This window comes from Danio aesculapii, chromosome 20 (genome assembly GCF_903798145.1).
Source record: "Danio aesculapii chromosome 20, fDanAes4.1, whole genome shotgun sequence".
NCBI lineage: Eukaryota > Metazoa > Chordata > Actinopteri > Cypriniformes > Danionidae > Danio > Danio aesculapii.
This window is the reverse complement of record NC_079454.1, coordinates 48577944-48598019: the sequence shown is the minus strand read 5'-3', so window position 1 is coordinate 48598019 and position 20076 is coordinate 48577944. Positions and strand designations below refer to the sequence as shown.

The window sequence follows — 20076 nt, the reverse complement described above, 5'->3', positions numbered from 1 at the left end:
TCCAAGCCTCTCGCTTTTCCTCTGACTGTGCATTTCAGAGAACTGCTCAAGCTTTCTAGATGACATCTCAGAAATGACAGCTTTGAGACCTGTTCATATTGTTAACACATTTCAAATATACAATGGAGATCAAATTTGGAGAACAATTTATGCTGTGGTTGCATCGTGACAGCAATGTTGGGTGTAATGAGTTACAAAGTGACACAGTAACAGTAATTAAATGACTTTTCTGCTGAAAAGTAAAATGCCAAGACCTGTGATAAAAGCTATCGCTTCCATGTTAAAAAGAAGTTTTTGTCCTAACCATCTGTGACGACAGTGTGTGAAATTTCTATTTTAGATATGCTAGTGACGTCGCAGCAGAACAACAGCATATACTATTGTGATAAAGATCACCTCAGGTACTGATTATGTGCTTTATTCAGTGTTAAATGCTCCCCAAGTGAGTGGCCAATCCGGGCCTGTGCTAACGTTATATCTAAAAAAAAGTGAGGGGGACATGTCCCCCCTGTCCCCCCCGGGAATTGCGCCACTGGCCTGTGCCCATAAGGCCCATTGGTTAATCCGGCCCTGTTCCAACCACACAGGTTTGCGATGGTGTTCGCGATTTTCTTTTTTATTTTAATTAATTAATTTATTTATTTATTTATTTAAATATGTTTTCGGGACAAAGCAAATTGACGAACCATGTAACAACGGAACTGCGACCATGGTTGGTCAAAGAGCTTGGGAAATGCACCCCAGAATGTTGTTCCATGCGCCACCTGGTGGTCATTGTATGCAGCACAGCAATGTTTAAAAAAAATCTGGAAAAAGCCACTGCAGGAGCTTGCGTGGCCATGCATGACGATTTGCATGGCAGTGCAGGAAAAATGTGCATTAGTTCAAGCCAGATCTGTATACCATTTTACATGACATTTATTGTCATACAGTGCATCCGGAAAGTATTCACAGCACTTCACTTTTTCCACATTTTTTTTATGTTACAGCCTTATTCCAAAATGGATTAAATTCATTTATTTCCTAAGAATTCTACCCAAAATACCCTATAATGACAATGTGAAATTGTTGCAAATTTATAAAAAATAAAAAACCTGAAAAATCACATAAATTGAGCTCAGGTACATTCAGTTTCCACTGATCATTCTTGAGATGTTTCAGCAGCCTAATTGGAGTTCACCTGTGGTAAATTCCTTTGATTGGACGCGATCTGAAAAGGCATACACCTGTCTATAGGTCCCAGGGTTGACAGTGCATGTCAAAGCACAAACCAAGCATGAAGACAAAGGAATTGTCTGTGGACCTCAGAGACAGGATTGTCTCGAGGCACAAGGATGAGGAAGGTTACAGAATAATTTCTGCTGCTCTGAAAGCTTCAATGAGCACAGTAGCCTCCATTATCTGTAAGAAATTAATTGAGAAATTAGTTCACAGCAATATAAGGCATAAATTCAGAGTACATATTTAAAGTTAGGTTCATAAATATTTGGATATCGACACAATTCGAACATTTTTGGCTCTATCCACCAACACAATGGATTTGAAATGAAACAAGATGTGCTTTAACTGCAGACTGTCAGCTTTAATTTGAGAGAATTTAGTTCATCCAAATCAGGTGAACGGTGTAGGAATTACAACAGTTTGCATATGTGCCTCCCACTTGTTAAGGGTCCAAAAGTAATTAGACAATTGGCTTCTAAGCTGTTCCATGTGTGTGTTATTCCCTCATTGTCCCCGTTACAATGAGCAGATAAAATGTCCAGAGTTCATTTCAAGTGTGCTATTTGCATTTGGAATCTGTTGCTGTCAACTCTCAAGATGAGATCCAAAGAGCTGTCACTGTCAGTCAAGCAATCAATCTTTAGGCTGAAAAAACAAAACAAGCCCATCAGAGAGATAGCAGAAACATTAGGCAAAGCCAAAACAACTGTTTGGAACATTCTTAAAAAGAAAGAACGCACCAGTGAGCTCAGCAACACCAAAAGACCCGGAAGATCACGGACACAACTGTGGTGGACGACTGAAAAAGTCTTTTCCTGGTGAAGAAAACACACTTCACAACAGTTGGGCCGATCAAGAACACTCCCCAGGAGGTAGGTGTATGTGTGTCATAGTCAACAATCAAGAGAAGACTACACCAGAGTGAATACAGAGGGTTCACCACAAGATGTAAACCATTGGTGAGCCTCAAAAACAGGAAGGCCAAATTTGATTTTTTAAAAAGCCTTCAAAGTTCTGGAACAACATCCTATGGACAGATGAGATCAAGATCAACTTGTACCAGAATGATGGGAATAGAAGAGTATGGAGAAGGAAAGGAACTGTTCATGATCCTAAGCAGTGAAGCACAGTGGTGGTGGTGTCATGGCGTAGGCATGTATGGCTGCCAATGGAACCGGTTCTCTTGTATTTATTGGTGATGTGACTGCTGAAAAAAGCAGCAGGATGTAGAGGCCTGGCAGAGCATCACCAGGGATGAAACTCAGCGTCTGGTGATGTCTATGCGTTCCAGACTTCAGGCTGTAATTGACTGTAAAGGATTTGCAACCCAATATTAAAAAGTAAGAGTTTGAATTATGATTATTATTCTGTCCAATTACTTTTGGTCCCTTAACAAGTGGGAGGCACATATGGAAACTGTTTACTTCCTACAGCATTCACCTGATTTGGAATTTTATGATTAATTTTTTTGACCTGATTTTTTTAATTTATCTGTATTTGTCCAACCGATACACTGTTAACAATTTGCTGCAGAATCTACAGTTCCTTATTGTTAATCAATTACAGCAAAATACGGCATTTACATTTACAGCACTATTTATCTTTCTGTATTTACAGAATTGTATGTATATCCTTACTGTAAAATATACACTAATTTTCACAATTCAACTTTAAAGTACAGCAACAACTGTCCAACAGTAAAATACAGTTCATATTACAGTTAAATACTGTGTAATTTAAACAGTGTATGAATGAAATATGTTGCCATCACTTTTTAATGTTTTTTTGCTTTGAGACAAAAATAAAAATTCCTGTTTGACTCCAATCAAAAAAATAAGAGTTTAATTTTAATTTGTCTAGGCATTGAGATTTATGTGGATTAGTATTCAGTCAAGTAATTCAATTACTTTTTGAGTAATCAAGTTACATTTCAGATGAAGAAATTAGAAAAGTAATTTAAATACAACTGTACTCTCGTAATATATTTGAAGTACCTTAACCAATGCTACATGGTAGAAGAACAGTGTTTTATAACATAACAATTTTTTTAAAAACTTTTAATCAAAATTAGTTACTAGTGTCATGGATTGGTCAGGCTCTCACGACCCCCACTCACGAAGATCACCATCACCTGACTTCTAATGAGCACACAGCTGCATCACATTCACGAGCACCAGATAAAAGCACAGCACTCCAGTCGCTCATGGTCCGGGCTCGTCTCGACGAAAGCGGACAACTGAGCGACCACTCAGCGTAGTCATCCTCAGCTAAACAAACGATTTACTTACCTGTTCTCTTTGTATTCCTCCTAGTCTTCCTGGTCCTCCCGAATCGTCCTGTCTTCCAGTCCTTCCAAGTCTGTGTCATCCTCTGTCAGCTGTATCTGGTGTGTGCTGTCCATCCTCGTGTATTCCTGTTACCCAGCCACGGAGGAAAAGACCCCAACATCATTCCTGATCCTCCTGGCTATCCTTCACGTGCTCCTTGTTGTCATTCAATAAACACCCTAACGTTTCCTTACCTCTGTCTCCTGTCCGCTTCATAACAGAAGCCCGGACCTTTAACGACGACAACATGAGCACCCTCGATCACTTTCAAGAGCTGGTGGACCAGTTGAAGCGGATTCTACAGCCACCAGCTCCACTTTCCAACGCACCACCAGCACCGAGCACTTCCGCCTCCACAGTTTCTTCTTCGGCCCTTCCTTCCAGTCCCATGGCCCGACCAGCGCCCTACTCAGGCGGAGCGGGGGAGTGCAATGGTTTTCTGTTACAATGTTCCCTCATATTCGAAATGCAACCTTCTCTATATCCCACAGATAAGTCAAAGATCGCCTACATCGTATCACTACTCTCTGGACCTGCACTTAAATGGGCTGAGACGATCTGGAACCAAGCCGGGCCGGTCATGAATTCCATCACTACCTTCACGGAGTATTTCAAAGAGGTGTTTGGACGTTCTGATGGGGAAGTAGCCGCTGGAGAGCAGCTGTATCATCTAAAGCAAGGTACTCTATCTACACAGGAATATGCTCTCCGGTTTCGCACTCTAGCAGCTGCAAGTGGATGGAATGAGAGATCGTTGTTGACCACGTACCGGCTCGGCTTGGAACCCACTCTCCGAATCCAGCTGGCCACATTAGATGATACAATGGGTCTGGAGAGATTCATCCAACATTCTCTCCGATGTTCCGATCGTCTCCGTTCCTATCAACAGGACACCATCACCCCCCTCGTCTGCACTCCTCCAATCGCCTGAGTCAACAGCCTCTCCAGAACCAGAACCCATGATAATAGAGTCTGGAAGACTGACATCAGCGGAACGACAGAGGAGGCTGACCCGGGGTCTGTGTCTATACTGCGGTGTCAGTGGACACACCCGTATGGAGTGTCCCCTTCGTCCCATTCGGACTTCAGTGAGTGTATTCAGTACGAATATTGAACAATGTAAACCACTTACCACCACCGTACAAATAACTACTGCCTCTATTTCTCTCCTTGTCACAGCCCTCATCGACTCCGGGTCAGCAGGGAACTTCATCTCCCAATCCCTCTGTCGTCAACTCCACCTCCGTACTGAGGCGTCCTCGCATATATACCAGATACAACCGATAACCCAGTGCACTCGATCTTCGACCCGTATCCATCGACAATGCGAAGACATCCTTCTTCAAGTGGGGCTGTTACATCAAGAGAGGATTCAATTTCTGGTTCTGGAGGGTGCAAATATGGACATCATTCTAGGGCGCCCGTGGCTGGTGAAGCACGATCCCATCATCTCTTGGGGCACAGGAGAGATAAAGAAATGGGGATCTGGATGTACACCTACCTGTTTTCCAAATCTCCCTCTTCAAGGTCGGAACCCCATTTCTTTGTTTGCAACATCGGTCGAGAGCCCTCCTGAGAAGCAGTCTATCCACATTCCTAAGGAGTACAGCTCCTTTCATGATGTCTTCTGCCCCAAGAGAGCTTCCCAGCTACCGCCGCATCGGCCATGGGACTGCGCGATCGACCTAGTTCCAGATGCCCAGTTGCCAAGAGGTAGGATCTACCCGCTCTCGCTTCCAGAGAATCAGGCAATGGAAGATTACATAAGGGAGGCTCTGAGTCAGGGGTACATACGTCACTCAAAATCACCAGCCGCCTCAAGCTTCTTCTTTGTGGCCAAGAAGGACGGAGGGCTGCGTCCATGCATCGACTACAGGGTCCTAAATAACGGTACAGTAAAATACCGATATCCCCTTCCTCTGGTACCAGCCGCTTTGGAACAGCTCCGAGAAGCTAAAGTCTTCACTAAATTGGACCTCCGCAGCGCGTATAATCTGATAAGAATACGTGAGGGGGACCAATGGAAGACAGCATTCGTGACCCCTACTGGCCACTATGAATATGAGGTCATGCCTTACGGTCTGGTCAACGCCCCCTCCGTATTCCAAAACTTCATTCATGAAGTCCTCCGGGAGTTTCTTCACCACTTTGTAATAGTGTACATAGATGACATCCTCATTTACTCCCGGAGTGAGGCCGAACATCGCCAACACGTTGCGGAGGTCCTACACACATTGAGAGAACATCACCTCTACCTCAAAGCGGAGAAATGCTCATTCCACCAGAAGTCGATTCATTTCTTGGGATACATCATTGATCAAACCGGTATACGTATGGATGGGAAGAAAATTGAGGCTGTTCTATCCTGGTCAGAACCCACTTCCATTAAGGAGCTCCAGAGGTTTCTTGGGTTTGCTAACTTTTATAGACGGTTTATCAAGGACTACAGCAGGATTACATCACCTCTCACTAATCTCCTCAAGGGTAAACCCAAAGGACTGGAGTGGACCAAAGAAGCAGCCGCAGCCTTCCGCCTTCTTAAGAAGGAGTTCACAAGGGCCCCACTCCTGACTCATCCTGACCCAAATCTTCCTTTCGTGGTGGAAGTGGACGCATCCACCACCGGCGTCGGGGCAGTATTATCTCAACATCATGATACACCGCCCCGACTGCATCCCTGTGCCTATTTCTCTCGGAAGTTGAGCCCGGCGGAGCAGAATTACAGCATAGGAGACAGGGAGCTGCTAGCAATCAAGCTAGCCTTGGAGGAGTGGCGTCACTGGTTGGAGGGAGCCAAACATCCGTTCCAGGTGATCACAGATCACAAAAACCTCCAATATATCAAAGAGGCCAAGAGACTATGTCCACGTCAAGCCAGATGGTCACTTTTCTTCTCACGTTTTGATTTCTCCATTTCCTATCGTCCAGGACCCAAGAATCTAAGAGCAGACGCTCTCTCTCGTTTACACGAGCATCACGATCATGAAGAACTCCCAACGAAGATTCTTCCCGAACACATCTCCATTTGTCCGATCACCTGGAACGCTCCTCCAGTCGTTGCCACTCCGGAAGCCCCTGCTCCGCCGGGATGCCCTCCTCATCGGCAGTTCATACCACCTGAACACCGGGTAGATCTGATCCACTCCTTACATACCTCGCTAGGCACTGGACATCCAGGGATCAACAATACTCTCTCGCTAGTATCCCAACGATTCTGGTGGCCAAACATGGCAAGGGATGTGAGGCAATATGTTCAGGGCTGTAAGGACTGTGCCCAATCCAAGAGCCCACGTCATCTACCCGCTGGAAAGCTCCATCCCTTGCCGATTCCGAACCGTCCCTGGTCACACCTAGGAGTGGACTTTATCACTGATCTCCCTTCGTCAGAAGGTAATACCTGTATTCTAGTCATAGTAGATAGATTCTCAAAGTTTGTCAAACTAATCCCTCTGAAAGGTCTTCCCACAGCCTTTGAAACAGCCGACAATATCTTTAATCAAGTCTTCAGGTCATTTGGTATTCCAGAAGATATTGTGTCGGACAGAGGTCCACAGTTCATCTCACGTCTATGGAAAGCCTTCTTCAAGCTCCTAGGTGTGGCCGTCAGCCTCTCTTCTGGATATCATCCCCAAACCAACGGGCAGACAGAGAGGAAGATTCAGGAGGTGGGACGGTTCCTGAGGACCTTCTGCAGTGGTCACCAGAGCTCCTGGAGCCAGTATTTGGGCTGGGCAGAATATGCCCAAAATTCACTGCGGCAACCCTCCACCGGACTCACGCCATTCCAGTGCGTCCTGGGCTTCCAACCACCGCTCTTTCCCTGGGATGGCGAACCATCTGATGTCCCCGCAGTGGATCACTGGTTCCGGGAGAGCGAGAGAGTCTGGGACGAGGCTCATCAACATCTGCAGAGGGCAGTCCGTCGAAGCAAGGTAACCGCCGATAGAAGAAGGTCTGAAGAACCCAGATACACACCCGGACAAAAGGTGTGGCTATCCACCCGGGACATACGCATGCGACTGCCCTCTCGCAAGTTAAGTCCCCGATTTGTTGGTCCCTTCACCATCGTGGAACAGGTTAACCCCGTCACCTACAAACTACAATTACCCTCTCACTACCGTATTCACCCTACATTCCACGTATCACTCCTGAAACCCTATCACGATCCTGTTCTTCCCTCCACAGAGCCTGACCACGAAGAGGAACCCCCTCCTCCACTGCTCCTAGAAGAAGGAGCCGTCTACGCAGTGAAGGAGATCTTGCGTTCCCGACGTCGTGGTGGCCAGTTGGAGTACCTGGTGGACTGGGAAGGGTACGGCCCCGAAGAAAGGACATGGGTTCCCAGAGCTGATATTCTCGATCCTAGTCTCATGGTGGAGTTTCATGAGAGCCACCCTGAGTTCCCAGCGCCTAGAGGCAGAGGGAGACCACCACGGCGTCGGAGGTGTCGGCCCTCAGGAGCGGGCCCTGGGGAGGGGGGTACTGTCATGGATTGGTCAGGCTCTCACGACCCCCACTCACGAAGATCACCATCACCTGACTTCTAATGAGCACACAGCTGCATCACATTCACGAGCACCAGATAAAAGCACAGCACTCCAGTCGCTCATGGTCCGGGCTCGTCTCGACGAAAGCGGACAACTGAGCGACCACTCAGCGTAGTCATCCTCAGCTAAACAAACGATTTACTTACCTGTTCTCTTTGTATTCCTCCTAGTCTTCCTGGTCCTCCCGAATCGTCCTGTCTTCCAGTCCTTCCAAGTCTGTGTCATCCTCTGTCAGCTGTATCTGGTGTGTGCTGTCCATCCTCGTGTATTCCTGTTACCCAGCCACGGAGGAAAAGACCCCAACATCATTCCTGATCCTCCTGGCTATCCTTCACGTGCTCCTTGTTGTCATTCAATAAACACCCTAACGTTTCCTTACCTCTGTCTCCTGTCCGCTTCATAACAACTAGTTACTAATTTTAATTAGTTAAAATTAGTCTTTCTGTCCAATTTCTCTTAAATGTGGAGACACTGTATAGCAAAGCTTTATGTCAAGGCTGATTACGTAGTTCTTCAGTGGATTGTCCTTCCACTGAATAATAGTATAAAACTGAACTGAATGAAACTGCTTACACAGTGTCCTTTATACTAAACTGAATCAGTTTTTTATTTAAATGGCACCACAAAGATGCCAAAGTCTAGAAATTAGTTTTAAAACAACCACCTTCTCTTGGTGTGGCTAAAAAAGTAATCACGAATCACTGTGACCTTCATCGGGACAACTTGCTATCATTGCATTTCCAGATTTGACATTACTATATGTCGACTCTTGTCATTGCTTTTCAAGTTCTGACAACTCGTTACTGATGACTGATTTGACATTGTGATTTGAGTTTTGATTTTTACAGTAAGTGAGGTGAGGATTGCTGCTATTTTAATAAATAATAATAATTCCTTACATTTATATAGCGCTTTTCTGGGCACTCAAAGCACTTTACACATAGGGGGGAATCTCCTCATCCACCACCAGTGTGTAGCATCCACCTGGATGATGCAACTGCAGCCATTTTGCGCCAGACTGCACACCACACACCAGCTGATTGGTGGAGAGGAGACTATCAGTGATGAAGCCAATTATGATGTGGGGAGGGTTAGGAGGCCATGATGGCCAGTGGGCAAATTTGGCCAGGATGCAGGGGTTAAACCCCTACTCTTTTTCGAAGGACATTCTGGGATTTTTAATGACCACAGAGAGTCATGACCTCGGTTTAACATCTCATCCGAAAGACGATGCTCACTGAGCAGTATAGAGTCCCCGTCACAATACTGGGGCATTAAGACCCACACAGACCGCAGACCCCCTGCTGGCTCACCAACACCACTTCCAGCAGAAACCTATCTTTCCCATGTGGTCTCCCATCCAGATACTGACTGGGCACAGCCCTGCTTGGCTTTAGTGGGCGACCATGTGAGAGTTGCAGAGAGCTAGCGTCCGGCGAGCTATTTGATGTATTATAAATTAAACTCATCTGAATTAACACTGCACTGACTGAAGATGATTTAAACCAGAAGGACTGCTAATAGTTGAACTGATGTTGCTTCAAAATGTGATGGAAACATCTGGGTGCTCCGGTTTCCCCAACAGTCCAAAGGCATATGAATTAAATGAACTAAACTGGCTGTAGTGTATGAGTGTGCGTGAATGTGAGAGTGTATGGGTGTTTCCCAAAAGGAAGGGCATCCGTTGCGTAAAACATATGCTGGAATAGTTGGCGGTCCATTCCGCTGTGGCGACCCCTGATAAGCGGAAGGAAAATGAATGAATGAATGTAAACTGGTATCCATTGACATGTATAGTAAGGAAAAAAACACAATGGAAGTCAATGGCTGCTGGTTTCCAACGTTCTTCTTTTTGTGTTCAACAGAAGAATGAAACTCAAACAGGTAAGAAACAAGTGGAGGATGAGTAAATGATGACTGTTTGTCTTTCTTTTTGTGGGTTAACTATATCCAATTGTAACAAAACTAGTTAAACTTTAGATCTAATGCTTTCACTGCAGTTATATTTAGTTTCAGTTCACACAATCAATTTCAAAACACAAGATCTTTGTGATATGAACATTGGTTTGAACAAACATCAGAGAGCAGTTTATATGGTATCTGGTATCTTGCGTGTTGGTGATCTAGCTTAATATTGCTATGTAGTACTTTGTTATAAATTAGTAAAGCAAAGACTGAATGTGAAAGTTTCTTTAAAGATGTGATTGCACAATGCGGTTTGGACAGCCTGTGCTTGTTGGACAACAAGTGCTGACCGATTCATGTTTTGTGTAGTTATGAAATATTAGGATCTGAAATGACATAGAGATATATTTTTTTGCAAGAACAACATAAAAGAAATAGTTCATTCAAAATGACATTAAGTATTGTCATTTACTCACCCTCAGAAGAATAAGTGGTGTGTGATTGTATCATGTTCTAGTAAATAACCTACATAAAACCATAAAAGATGCATGTCTTCCAAATTATTTTGATTGCTTACTTTGACAAACTGAATATAGATAGATAGATAGATAGATAGATAGATAGATAGATAGATAGATAGATAGATAGATAGATAGATAGATAGATAGATAGATAGATAGATAGATAGATAGATAGATAGATAGATAGATAGATAGATAGATAGATAGATAGATAGATAGATAGATAGATAGATTGATAAATAAACAGATAGATAGATAGATAGATAGATAGATAGATAGATAGATAGATAGATAGATAGATAGATAGATAGATAGATAGATAGATAGATAGATTGATAAATAAACAGATAGATAGATAGATAGATAGATAGATAGATAGATAGATAGATAGATAGATAGATAGATAGATAGATAGATAGATAGATAGATGATAGATAGATAGATAGATAGATAGATAGATAGATAGATAGATAGATAGATAGATAGATAGATAGATAGATAGATAGATAGATAGATAGATAGATAGATAGATAGATAGATAGATAGATAGATAGATAGATAGATAGATAGGATGGATGGATGGATGGATGGATGGATGGATGGATGGATGGATGGATGGATGGATGGATGGATGGATGGATGGATGGATGGATGGATGGATGGATGGATGGATGGATGGATGGATGGATAGATAGATAGATAGATAGATAGATAGATAGATAGATAGATAGATAGATAGATAGATAGATAGATAGATAAATAAACAGATAAATAGATAGATAGATAGATAGATAGATAGATAGATAGATAGATAGATAGATAGATAGATAGATAGATAGATAGATAGATAGATAGATAGATAGATAGATAGATAGATAGACAGATGATAGATAGATGGATAGATAGATACTGTAGATAGATAGATAGATAGATAGATAGATAGATAGATAGATAGATAGATAGATAGATAGATAGATAGATAGATAGATAGATAGATAGATAGATAGATAGATTGATAAATAAACAGATAAATAGATAAATAGATAGATAGATAGATAGATAGATAGATAGATAGATAGATAGATAGATAGATGATAGATAGATAGATAGATAGATAGATAGATAGATAGATAGATAGATAGATAGATAGATAGATAGATAGATAGATAGATAGATAGATAGATAGATAGATAGATAGATAGATAGATAGATAGATAGACAAATGATAGACAGATGATGGATGGATGGATGGATGGATGGATGGATGGATGGATGGATGGATGGATGGATGGATGGATGGATAGATAGATAGATAGATAAATAAACAGATAAATAGATAGATAGATAGATAGATAGACAGACAGACAGACAGACAGACAGACAGACAGACAGACAGACAGACAGACAGACAGACAGACAGACAGACAGACAGACAGATAGATAGATAGATAGATAGATAGATAGATAGATAGATAGATAGATAGATAGATAGATAGATAGAGACTGCTTTTAGCAAGAGCAATATAAAAGAAATAGTTAAACATTATATAAAATCTGTCATTTTTACTCACCCCAGAAGGATACGGGGTCTGTAACTATAGCAGACAAGCTCCAAAAACAATGGATGATCTGAAATGTAGCCAAACAGTTTTTTAAAACTAATTTACAAATTACAAATTCACCCCCCCCCCCCCCCAAAAAAAACCTGTAACAATAACGCAAGTAAATGTAAAGTAATTTGTTACTTTCCAACTCTGCCAAAAAGCATCCTACATAAAACACCATGAAGCACATCTTCCTAATTATTAGATTGCTTAATTTGATAAACAGACCGTACTTTAATCACTGAAAATCAATAACCATTTATCATTCAAACTTGTTGCTATGTTTGTTTACGTTTTTCAACGTGCTATACAGTAATGTAATGTAACAACCTGCTAAAAAAGCACCATGTAGCTATTTTGAAACAAAAATGTAGCAGGGCTAAATATCACAACTTTAAAATGTAGTAAAACATAGGCTACTTAAGTGAAAACAAAATTAGTTTTTAAAAAACTGCCTAAAAGTACAAATTCACACAAAAACAGTAACAGTAACGCAAATAAATGTAACATTAATACGTTACTTTCCTCCTCTGTCAAAAAGTATCCTACATAAAACACCATAAAAGAAGCACATCTACTGAATTAGATTGATTTGATAAACGAATTCACTGAAAACCACATTCTACCATTCAAAAATCATTTATAATTCAAACTTGTCACTTGAGTTTTGATTGTTTACGTTCATATGTCATACAGTAATGTACCGTAACAATGGGTTAAAAAAGCAACATGTAGCTATTTTGAAACAAAAATATAGTAGGCGTGAATATCACAATTTTAAAATATAGCAAAACATAGGCTACTTAAGTAAAAAATAAAATTACAAATGCTAAAAATTATCGAAATGTACAAATTCCCACAAAAAGACCCAGTAGGCTAACAGTAACGTGATAAATGTAATTCGTTACTTTCCATGTTTTCCAAAAAGTATCCTACATAAAACACTATGAAGCACATCTTCCAAATTACTTAAAAAAAAAAACAGATCGTTCTTTAATCACTGAATAATCGCATTTTACCATACAAAAACCATTTATCATTCAAACTTGTCATGCGAGTTTTGTTTGTTTACGTTCATTTCAATGTCAAACAGTAATGTAACATAACAAATAGCTAAAAAAAAGCAACATTTAGCTATTTTGAAACAAAAATGTAGCAGGCCAACATATCACCCCTCTAAAAACCAGCCTGACCCGCTAAAACCAGCCAAGATCAACCTGACCAGCTAAAAAGTGGCAAAAACCCCTCTAAAACCAGCCTGACCAGCTAAAAACAGCTAAGACCAGCTAAGAACAACCTGACCAACTAAGACCAACTAAAAAGTGTCCAAAACCCCTCTAAAACCAGCCTGACCAGCTAAAACCAGCTAAGACTAGCTTGACCAGCTAAGACCAGCTTGACCAGCTGAAACAAGCTTGACCAGCTAAAACCAGCTAAGACCAACCTGACCAACTAAGACCAGCTAAAAAGTGGCCAAAACCCCTCTAAAACCAGCCTGACCAGCTAAAACCAGCTAAGACTAGCTTGACCAGCTAAGACCAGCTAAGACAAGCTTGACCAGCTAAAACCAGCTAAGACCAACCTGACCAACTAAGACCAGCTAAAAAGTGGCCAAAACCCCTCTAAAACCAGCCTGACCAGCTAAAACCAGCTAAGACTAGCCTGACCAGCTAAAACCAGCTTGACCAGCTAAGACCAACCTGACCAGCTAAGACCAGCTAAAAAGTGGCCAAAACCCCTCTAAAACCAGCCTGACCAGCTAAAACCAGCTAAGACTAGCCTGACCAGCTAAAACCAGCTAAGACCAGCTTGACCAGCTTAGACTGGTTTAAGCTGTTTTTTTCAGTAGGGACAACTATAAAATGTAGAGAAACATAGGCTACTACTATAAAAAGTACAAGTTCACACACAAAAAATACGCTAACAGTAACAAAAGTAAATGTAATTCGTTACTTTCCACCTCTGCCAAAAAGTATCCTACATAAAACACCATAAAAGACGCACATATTCCGAATTATTTAGGTTGCTTAATTTGATAAACAAACCGTACTTTAATCACTGAAAATCGCATTTTACCATTGAAAAATCATTCAAACTTGTCACTCAAGTTTTGTTTGTTTGTTTTTCAATGCGTCAAGCAGTAATGTAATGTAACAAACAGCTAAAAAAGCACCATGTAGCTATTTTGAAACAAAAATTTATCAGGCCTAAATATCACAAGTTTAAAATGTAGTAAAACATACTTAAGTAAAAACAAAATGACAGATTTTAAAAACTACCAGAAAGTATAATTTCACACAAAAACAGTAACAGTAACGCAAATAAATGTAACGTTAATTCGTTACTTTCCACCTCTGCCAAAAAGTATCCTACATAAAACATCATAAAAGATGCACATCTTCTGAATTATTCAGATTGTTTAATTTGATAAACAGATCGTACTTTAATCACTGAAAATCGCAACTTTACCATTCAAACCTACCATTCATCAGAAAACTTGCCGAGCGAGTATTGTTTGTTTGTTTGTTTACGTTTGTTTCAACGCGTCATAGTAACATAACAAACGGCTATTTTGAAACAAAAATCTAGTATCCACCATAACACAACAACCATTTGACAATATATTACTCACTGCCAGTCTTGCAAACAGCAAGACTAGTTCAGAAATATCAATTATGACCAGTGATTAGGACGTATGACAGAAAGAGACTGCAGAACTTAATAAATTAATATCCATTACACATCATCGCAAGCTCCCGGTGGTTTTTAATTGCATCAGAAGGTGGCGCTGTGCTGAATTCTGCACTTTTTCACTGTGAAGCGCGTTTGTCTTTGTTCGGTTTCTTTTCCTTTTGATTCCGGACATTGTGCTGCGGCTCTGAAACACACTAAACTCTCAACACTCGTCTCTTGTTTATTTCCCCATATCATCATTTCATCTGTTCAGCAGCTCCGAAGATCACTGAACAATGGCTTTCCAGTATCCCAATGTCTATCGGGACGAATCTGTGGTGAGTGACAGAATAATGGAGAGAAAAGAGGACATAAATGAGGAGATGGAGGGATGAATGACTGGAAGAGACTGAATGGAGAGAGAAAACGGCATACATAATATACATGTCTGTCTGTCTGTCTGTCTGTCTGTCTGTCTGTCTGTCTATCTGTCTATCTATCTATCTATCTATCTATCTATCTATCTATCTATCTATCTATCTATCTATCTATCTATCATTTTGTCTCTCTGTTATTCATTTTTAATTTTCTCTATCTATGTCTACATATTTCTGACTGTCTGTTTATTGATCTGTCCATCATTTATTGTATTTTTTATCTACATTCTCTATATACTTGTGTCTGTCAATGTATATTCTTCATGTCTATCCTTCATTAATGAATTGTTAATTATTTATTCAGTCATTAATAATGGAATTTCAACTCTTATTTTGTCCATTCAATACGTCTATCTACTGTATCATTTTGTCTATCTGTTCATTCTATAATTTTTCTCTATGTCTATATACATATGTCTGTCACTATATATCTGTCTATCTATCCTTTAATACATTGTTAATTATTCATTCATTCATTAATAAGGGAATTTCAACTCTTTTTTTTTTGCTGTCTATTTTTTTCTGTCTATCTCTTCTGTCTATCTATCCATCAATCATTCTTTAATTTTCTCCATGTCTATACTTCTGTTTATCGATCTGTCCATCATTTGTGGTATTTTTTTTGTCTATATACTTGTGTCTGTCAATATATATTCGTCATGTCTATCCTTCATTTATGAATTGTTAATTATTTATTCAGTCATTAATAATGGAATTTCAACTCTTATTTTGTCCATTCAATACGTCTATCTACTGTATCATTTTGTCTATCTGTTCATTCTATAATTTTTCTCTATGTCTATATACATATGTCTGTCACTATATATCTGTCTATCTATCCTTTAATACATTGTTAATTATTCATTCATTCATTAATAAGGGAATTTCAACTCTTTTTTTTTGCTGTCTATCTCTTCTGTCTATCTATCCATCAATCATTCTTTAATTTTCTCCATGTCTATACTTCTGTTTATCGATCTGTCCATCATTTGTTGTATTTTTTTTGTCTATATACTTGTGTCTGTCAATATATATTCGTCATGTCTATCCTTCATTTATGAATTGTTAATTATTTATTCATTCATTAATAATGGAATTTTAACTCTTATGCCTAACTCTTTGCCTATCTATCTATCTATCTATCTATCTATCTATCTATCTATCTATCTATCTATCTATCTATCTATCTACCTACTTGTGTCTGTTTTTCGATCTTTCCATCGTTTATTATATTTTTGTCTATATACTTCTGTCTGTCACTTTATATCTTATCTATCTATCATACTTTAATACATTTTAATTATTTATTCATTCAATAATAATGGAATTTCAACTCTTATTCTATCCATCCATCCATCTATCCATCTATCTATACTTGTTAATATAATTCTCTCTGCTTATTGATCTGTCCATCATATATTGGGTTTTTGTTTATATACATCTGTCTGTCACTAAATATCTGTCTGTCCTTCGTTAATGTATTTTTATTTATTTATTTATTTATTCATTCATTAGTGGAATTTCAACTCTTATTTGTCCATCCATCCATCCATCCATCCATCTGTCATTTATTAATGAATGCCACTTTTAATGGAAGTCAAATGTTTTAAATGACAGCATATTTCATACATGCCACATATCGACATGCGTTTTTAAAATATTTCATTGTTTTTTTTAATCATGTGCAGTTGTCGGACAAAGAAAAATCTGAATAACACTACCATAGGACTATGGTGATACAAAATCTTGTAAATAATCAGGCTGGGTAGCAAACTTCAATTTCAAACTAATCTAAAGTGTAGAATAAAAAAACATTATGTTCTGTGTTTGCTGAATCACTGTTTTCTAATATCAATTGCAGATAGCTGCTGAATTAATATATAGCTGTTGTACTTATGTAATATGTAGTGCTAATAATTCTCTTTCATGCATGCATGCATTCAGCTAGCTAATGAAAAAAAATATTCTCAAATTCCTAAATATTAAGAGTAACATCAGAGAGGTGTAGACAGATTCTGTCTGACAGAAACATTATTCTGACCTGAGCTAATATACTGAATCAACCATCTCGCATCTTTTTTCATCCATGTTGACATTAAAATTGTCTGTTGCGACATCGCTGAAATGATCAGTAAAAACTAAAACATTTCATTGTTTCATAAGTCATGTCCCCCTGTCCCTGTGGAAGTATATAAACACACACACACATACACGCACAATTACTGTCCTTCTTTGTTTAGTTTGTTTCTCAATTAGCCTTATCTTGCACATATTTCTCAATTATTTATTTTTCTTGAGTAATTGTCTTGATAAGTGGTATGTTCTTTAGTTGCAAAATAATAATATTCTGCAAAATATACACTCACCGGCCACTTTATTAAGTACATCTTACTAGTATTGTGTCGGCCCCCTATTTGCCTTCAGAACTGCCTTAATCCTTCGTGGCGTAGTTTCAACAAGGTACTGGAAATATTCCTCAGAGATTTTGCTCCATATCGACATGATAGCATCACGCAGTTGCTGCAGATTTGTCGGCTGCACATCCATGATATGAATCAAAACTTGAGTGCTCTTTTGGATTGAGATCTGGTGTCTGTGGAGGCCATTTGAGTACAGTGAACTCATTGTCGTGTTCAAGAAACCAGTCTGAGATGATTCACGCTTTATAACATGGTGTGTTATCCTGCTGGAAGTAGCCATCAGAAGATGGGTACACTGTGGTCATAAAGGGATGGACATGGTCAGCAACAATACTCAGGTAGGCTGTGGTGCTGCCACGATGCTCAATTCTGACCCTACCATCCTAATGTTGCAGCAGAAATTGAGATTCATCAGACCAGGCAACAACAGACCTCTGTTGTAATGAGTGGTTATTTGAATTACTGTTGCCTTTCTATCAGCTGTAACCAGTCTGGCCATTCTCCTCTGACCTCTGGAATCAACGAGGCATTTGTGCCCACAGAACTGCCGCTCACTGGATATTTTCCCTTTTTCAGACCATTCTCTGTAAACCCTAGAGATAGTTGTGCATGAAAATCCTTAAATCCCCTTTCTTCCCCATTCTGATGCTCGGTTTGAACGGCAGCAGATCATCTTGACCACGTCTGCATGCCTAAATGCATTGAGTTGCTGCCATGTTATTGGCTTTTTTGCGTTATCGAGCAGTTGGACAGGTGTACTTAATAAAGTGGCCGGCGAGTGTATATACTGTGTATTTATATTAGTCTGCTTCACTGAATCGATGCACTGTGCACAGTATTTAAGGCAAGTGCATTATAAGTAACTTTAATTACATGACATGAAAGCGAAAAGTAATCCCTTTACTTTTTGAGCAGAAAAGTTATTTGAGTACATGTAACTTATTACTTAGTAACTAAATACAACCAACACTGCTCGCTACTAATGTGTGTGTGTGTTTTCAGGTGGACGACTATCATGGCAGTAAAATCCCTGACCCGTATAGCTGGCTGGAGGATCCTGACAGTGAAAAAACACAGGTGACCTAAGCAAACACCTTTCCATTCGCCTGTCAAAGAACATGTGACTCTGTATAGTTTTGATATGACTCTTCATGAATGTGTCTGTCAGGCGTTTGTGAACGCTCAGAATCAGCTGACCCTGCCCTTCCTGGAGCAGTGCGAGACCAGAGACCTCTTTAAAGAGCGCATGACTGAACTCTACGACTACCCCAAATACAGCTGCCCCTTCAAACGCGGAGACAGGTGAGAAGTCAGCACGCAAAAATAGAGTTTAAAATCGCGAGCGTTCATTTAAGCGATGCATTATAACACTCTACTTCGGCTTATATTATTTAATAGTCAACTGCATCTTAAATCCTTTCAAGTTTTGAATATTTAGATTTTTAAATAGCATATGTACAGTTATTAACAATGCTTTGTATTGCAAAAAAATAAATGACTGCTTATGCGAGGTGTTTGTAATGCACCATCTATGGCAGGGGTCACCAAACTTGTTCCTGGAGGGCCGATGTCCTGCAGATTTTAGCTCCAACCCTAATCAAACACACCTGAACAAGCTAATCAAGGTCTTACTAGGTATATTTGAAACACCCAGGCAGGTGTTTTGAGGCAAGTTGGAGCTAAACCCTGGAGGGACACCGGCCCTGCAGGACCGAGATTGGTGACCCCTGATCTATGGGCAGGACTGTAAATTTGACGTTTTCTCTCCTTAATTCAAATGAACACAACTCAAAGTCAGATCGCTTTGTCATAATTTAAGCTCCAGAGTGAATTAGCTTTTTACAGCACGTGTGGTATAACATTAATGTTATACTCAGTACGTTTACATGGACACCAATAATCCGATTTTAATACGATTAAGACAATATTAAGAGTCTACCATGTAAACAGAGATTTTTGATTAATTTAATCCGACTGAAGTCATAATCGAACTAAACAGAAATGAGATTAAGACATGTGGAGTATGTCGATTTTAGTCGCATTATTGAAGTGCAGCACAGACATGTAAACACCTTAATCAAACTATTACCGTCGTGTAGGATTTTTCGCCGCATTTTGTGACAGGATAGTCTGTAATGTGTATTTACTATTCTCTGCACCTACCGAGTCAGTAAAGCAGTGGTTCCCAAACTTTTTTTGCCTGAAAGCCCCTTTTCCCCTGGAAAATATTGCAAGGCCCCCCTCAACATTTATTAATATTATCTCTCGTATAAGTTTGCAGTAAGGATGACAAAAAATGTTTTCAAACAAACAAATGTTTATTACTATATCTAGATATGTTTATGCACAAATAATAGCCTAATGTAAAATATAAAAGCAATACATCAGTAGGCCATTTGTAACTGAAAAACATAAGCCTTT

At 39.8% G+C, this 20076-nt stretch overlaps 1 protein-coding gene across 1 annotated transcript in view; it reads left to right on the top strand.

The window, feature by feature from the left end:
* The first annotated feature begins 14981 nt into the window (after window positions 1–14981).
* Window positions 14982–20076, top strand: part of prep (prolyl endopeptidase) — a 22745-nt gene continuing 17650 nt past the window's right edge. The window contains exons 1-3 of the mRNA XM_056481693.1: window positions 14982–15136; window positions 18658–18732; window positions 18824–18957. Of these exons, the coding sequence (XP_056337668.1) occupies window positions 15095–15136; window positions 18658–18732; window positions 18824–18957 (251 nt within the window). The 5' untranslated portion in view covers window positions 14982–15094. The remainder of the gene's footprint in view (window positions 15137–18657; window positions 18733–18823; window positions 18958–20076) is intronic.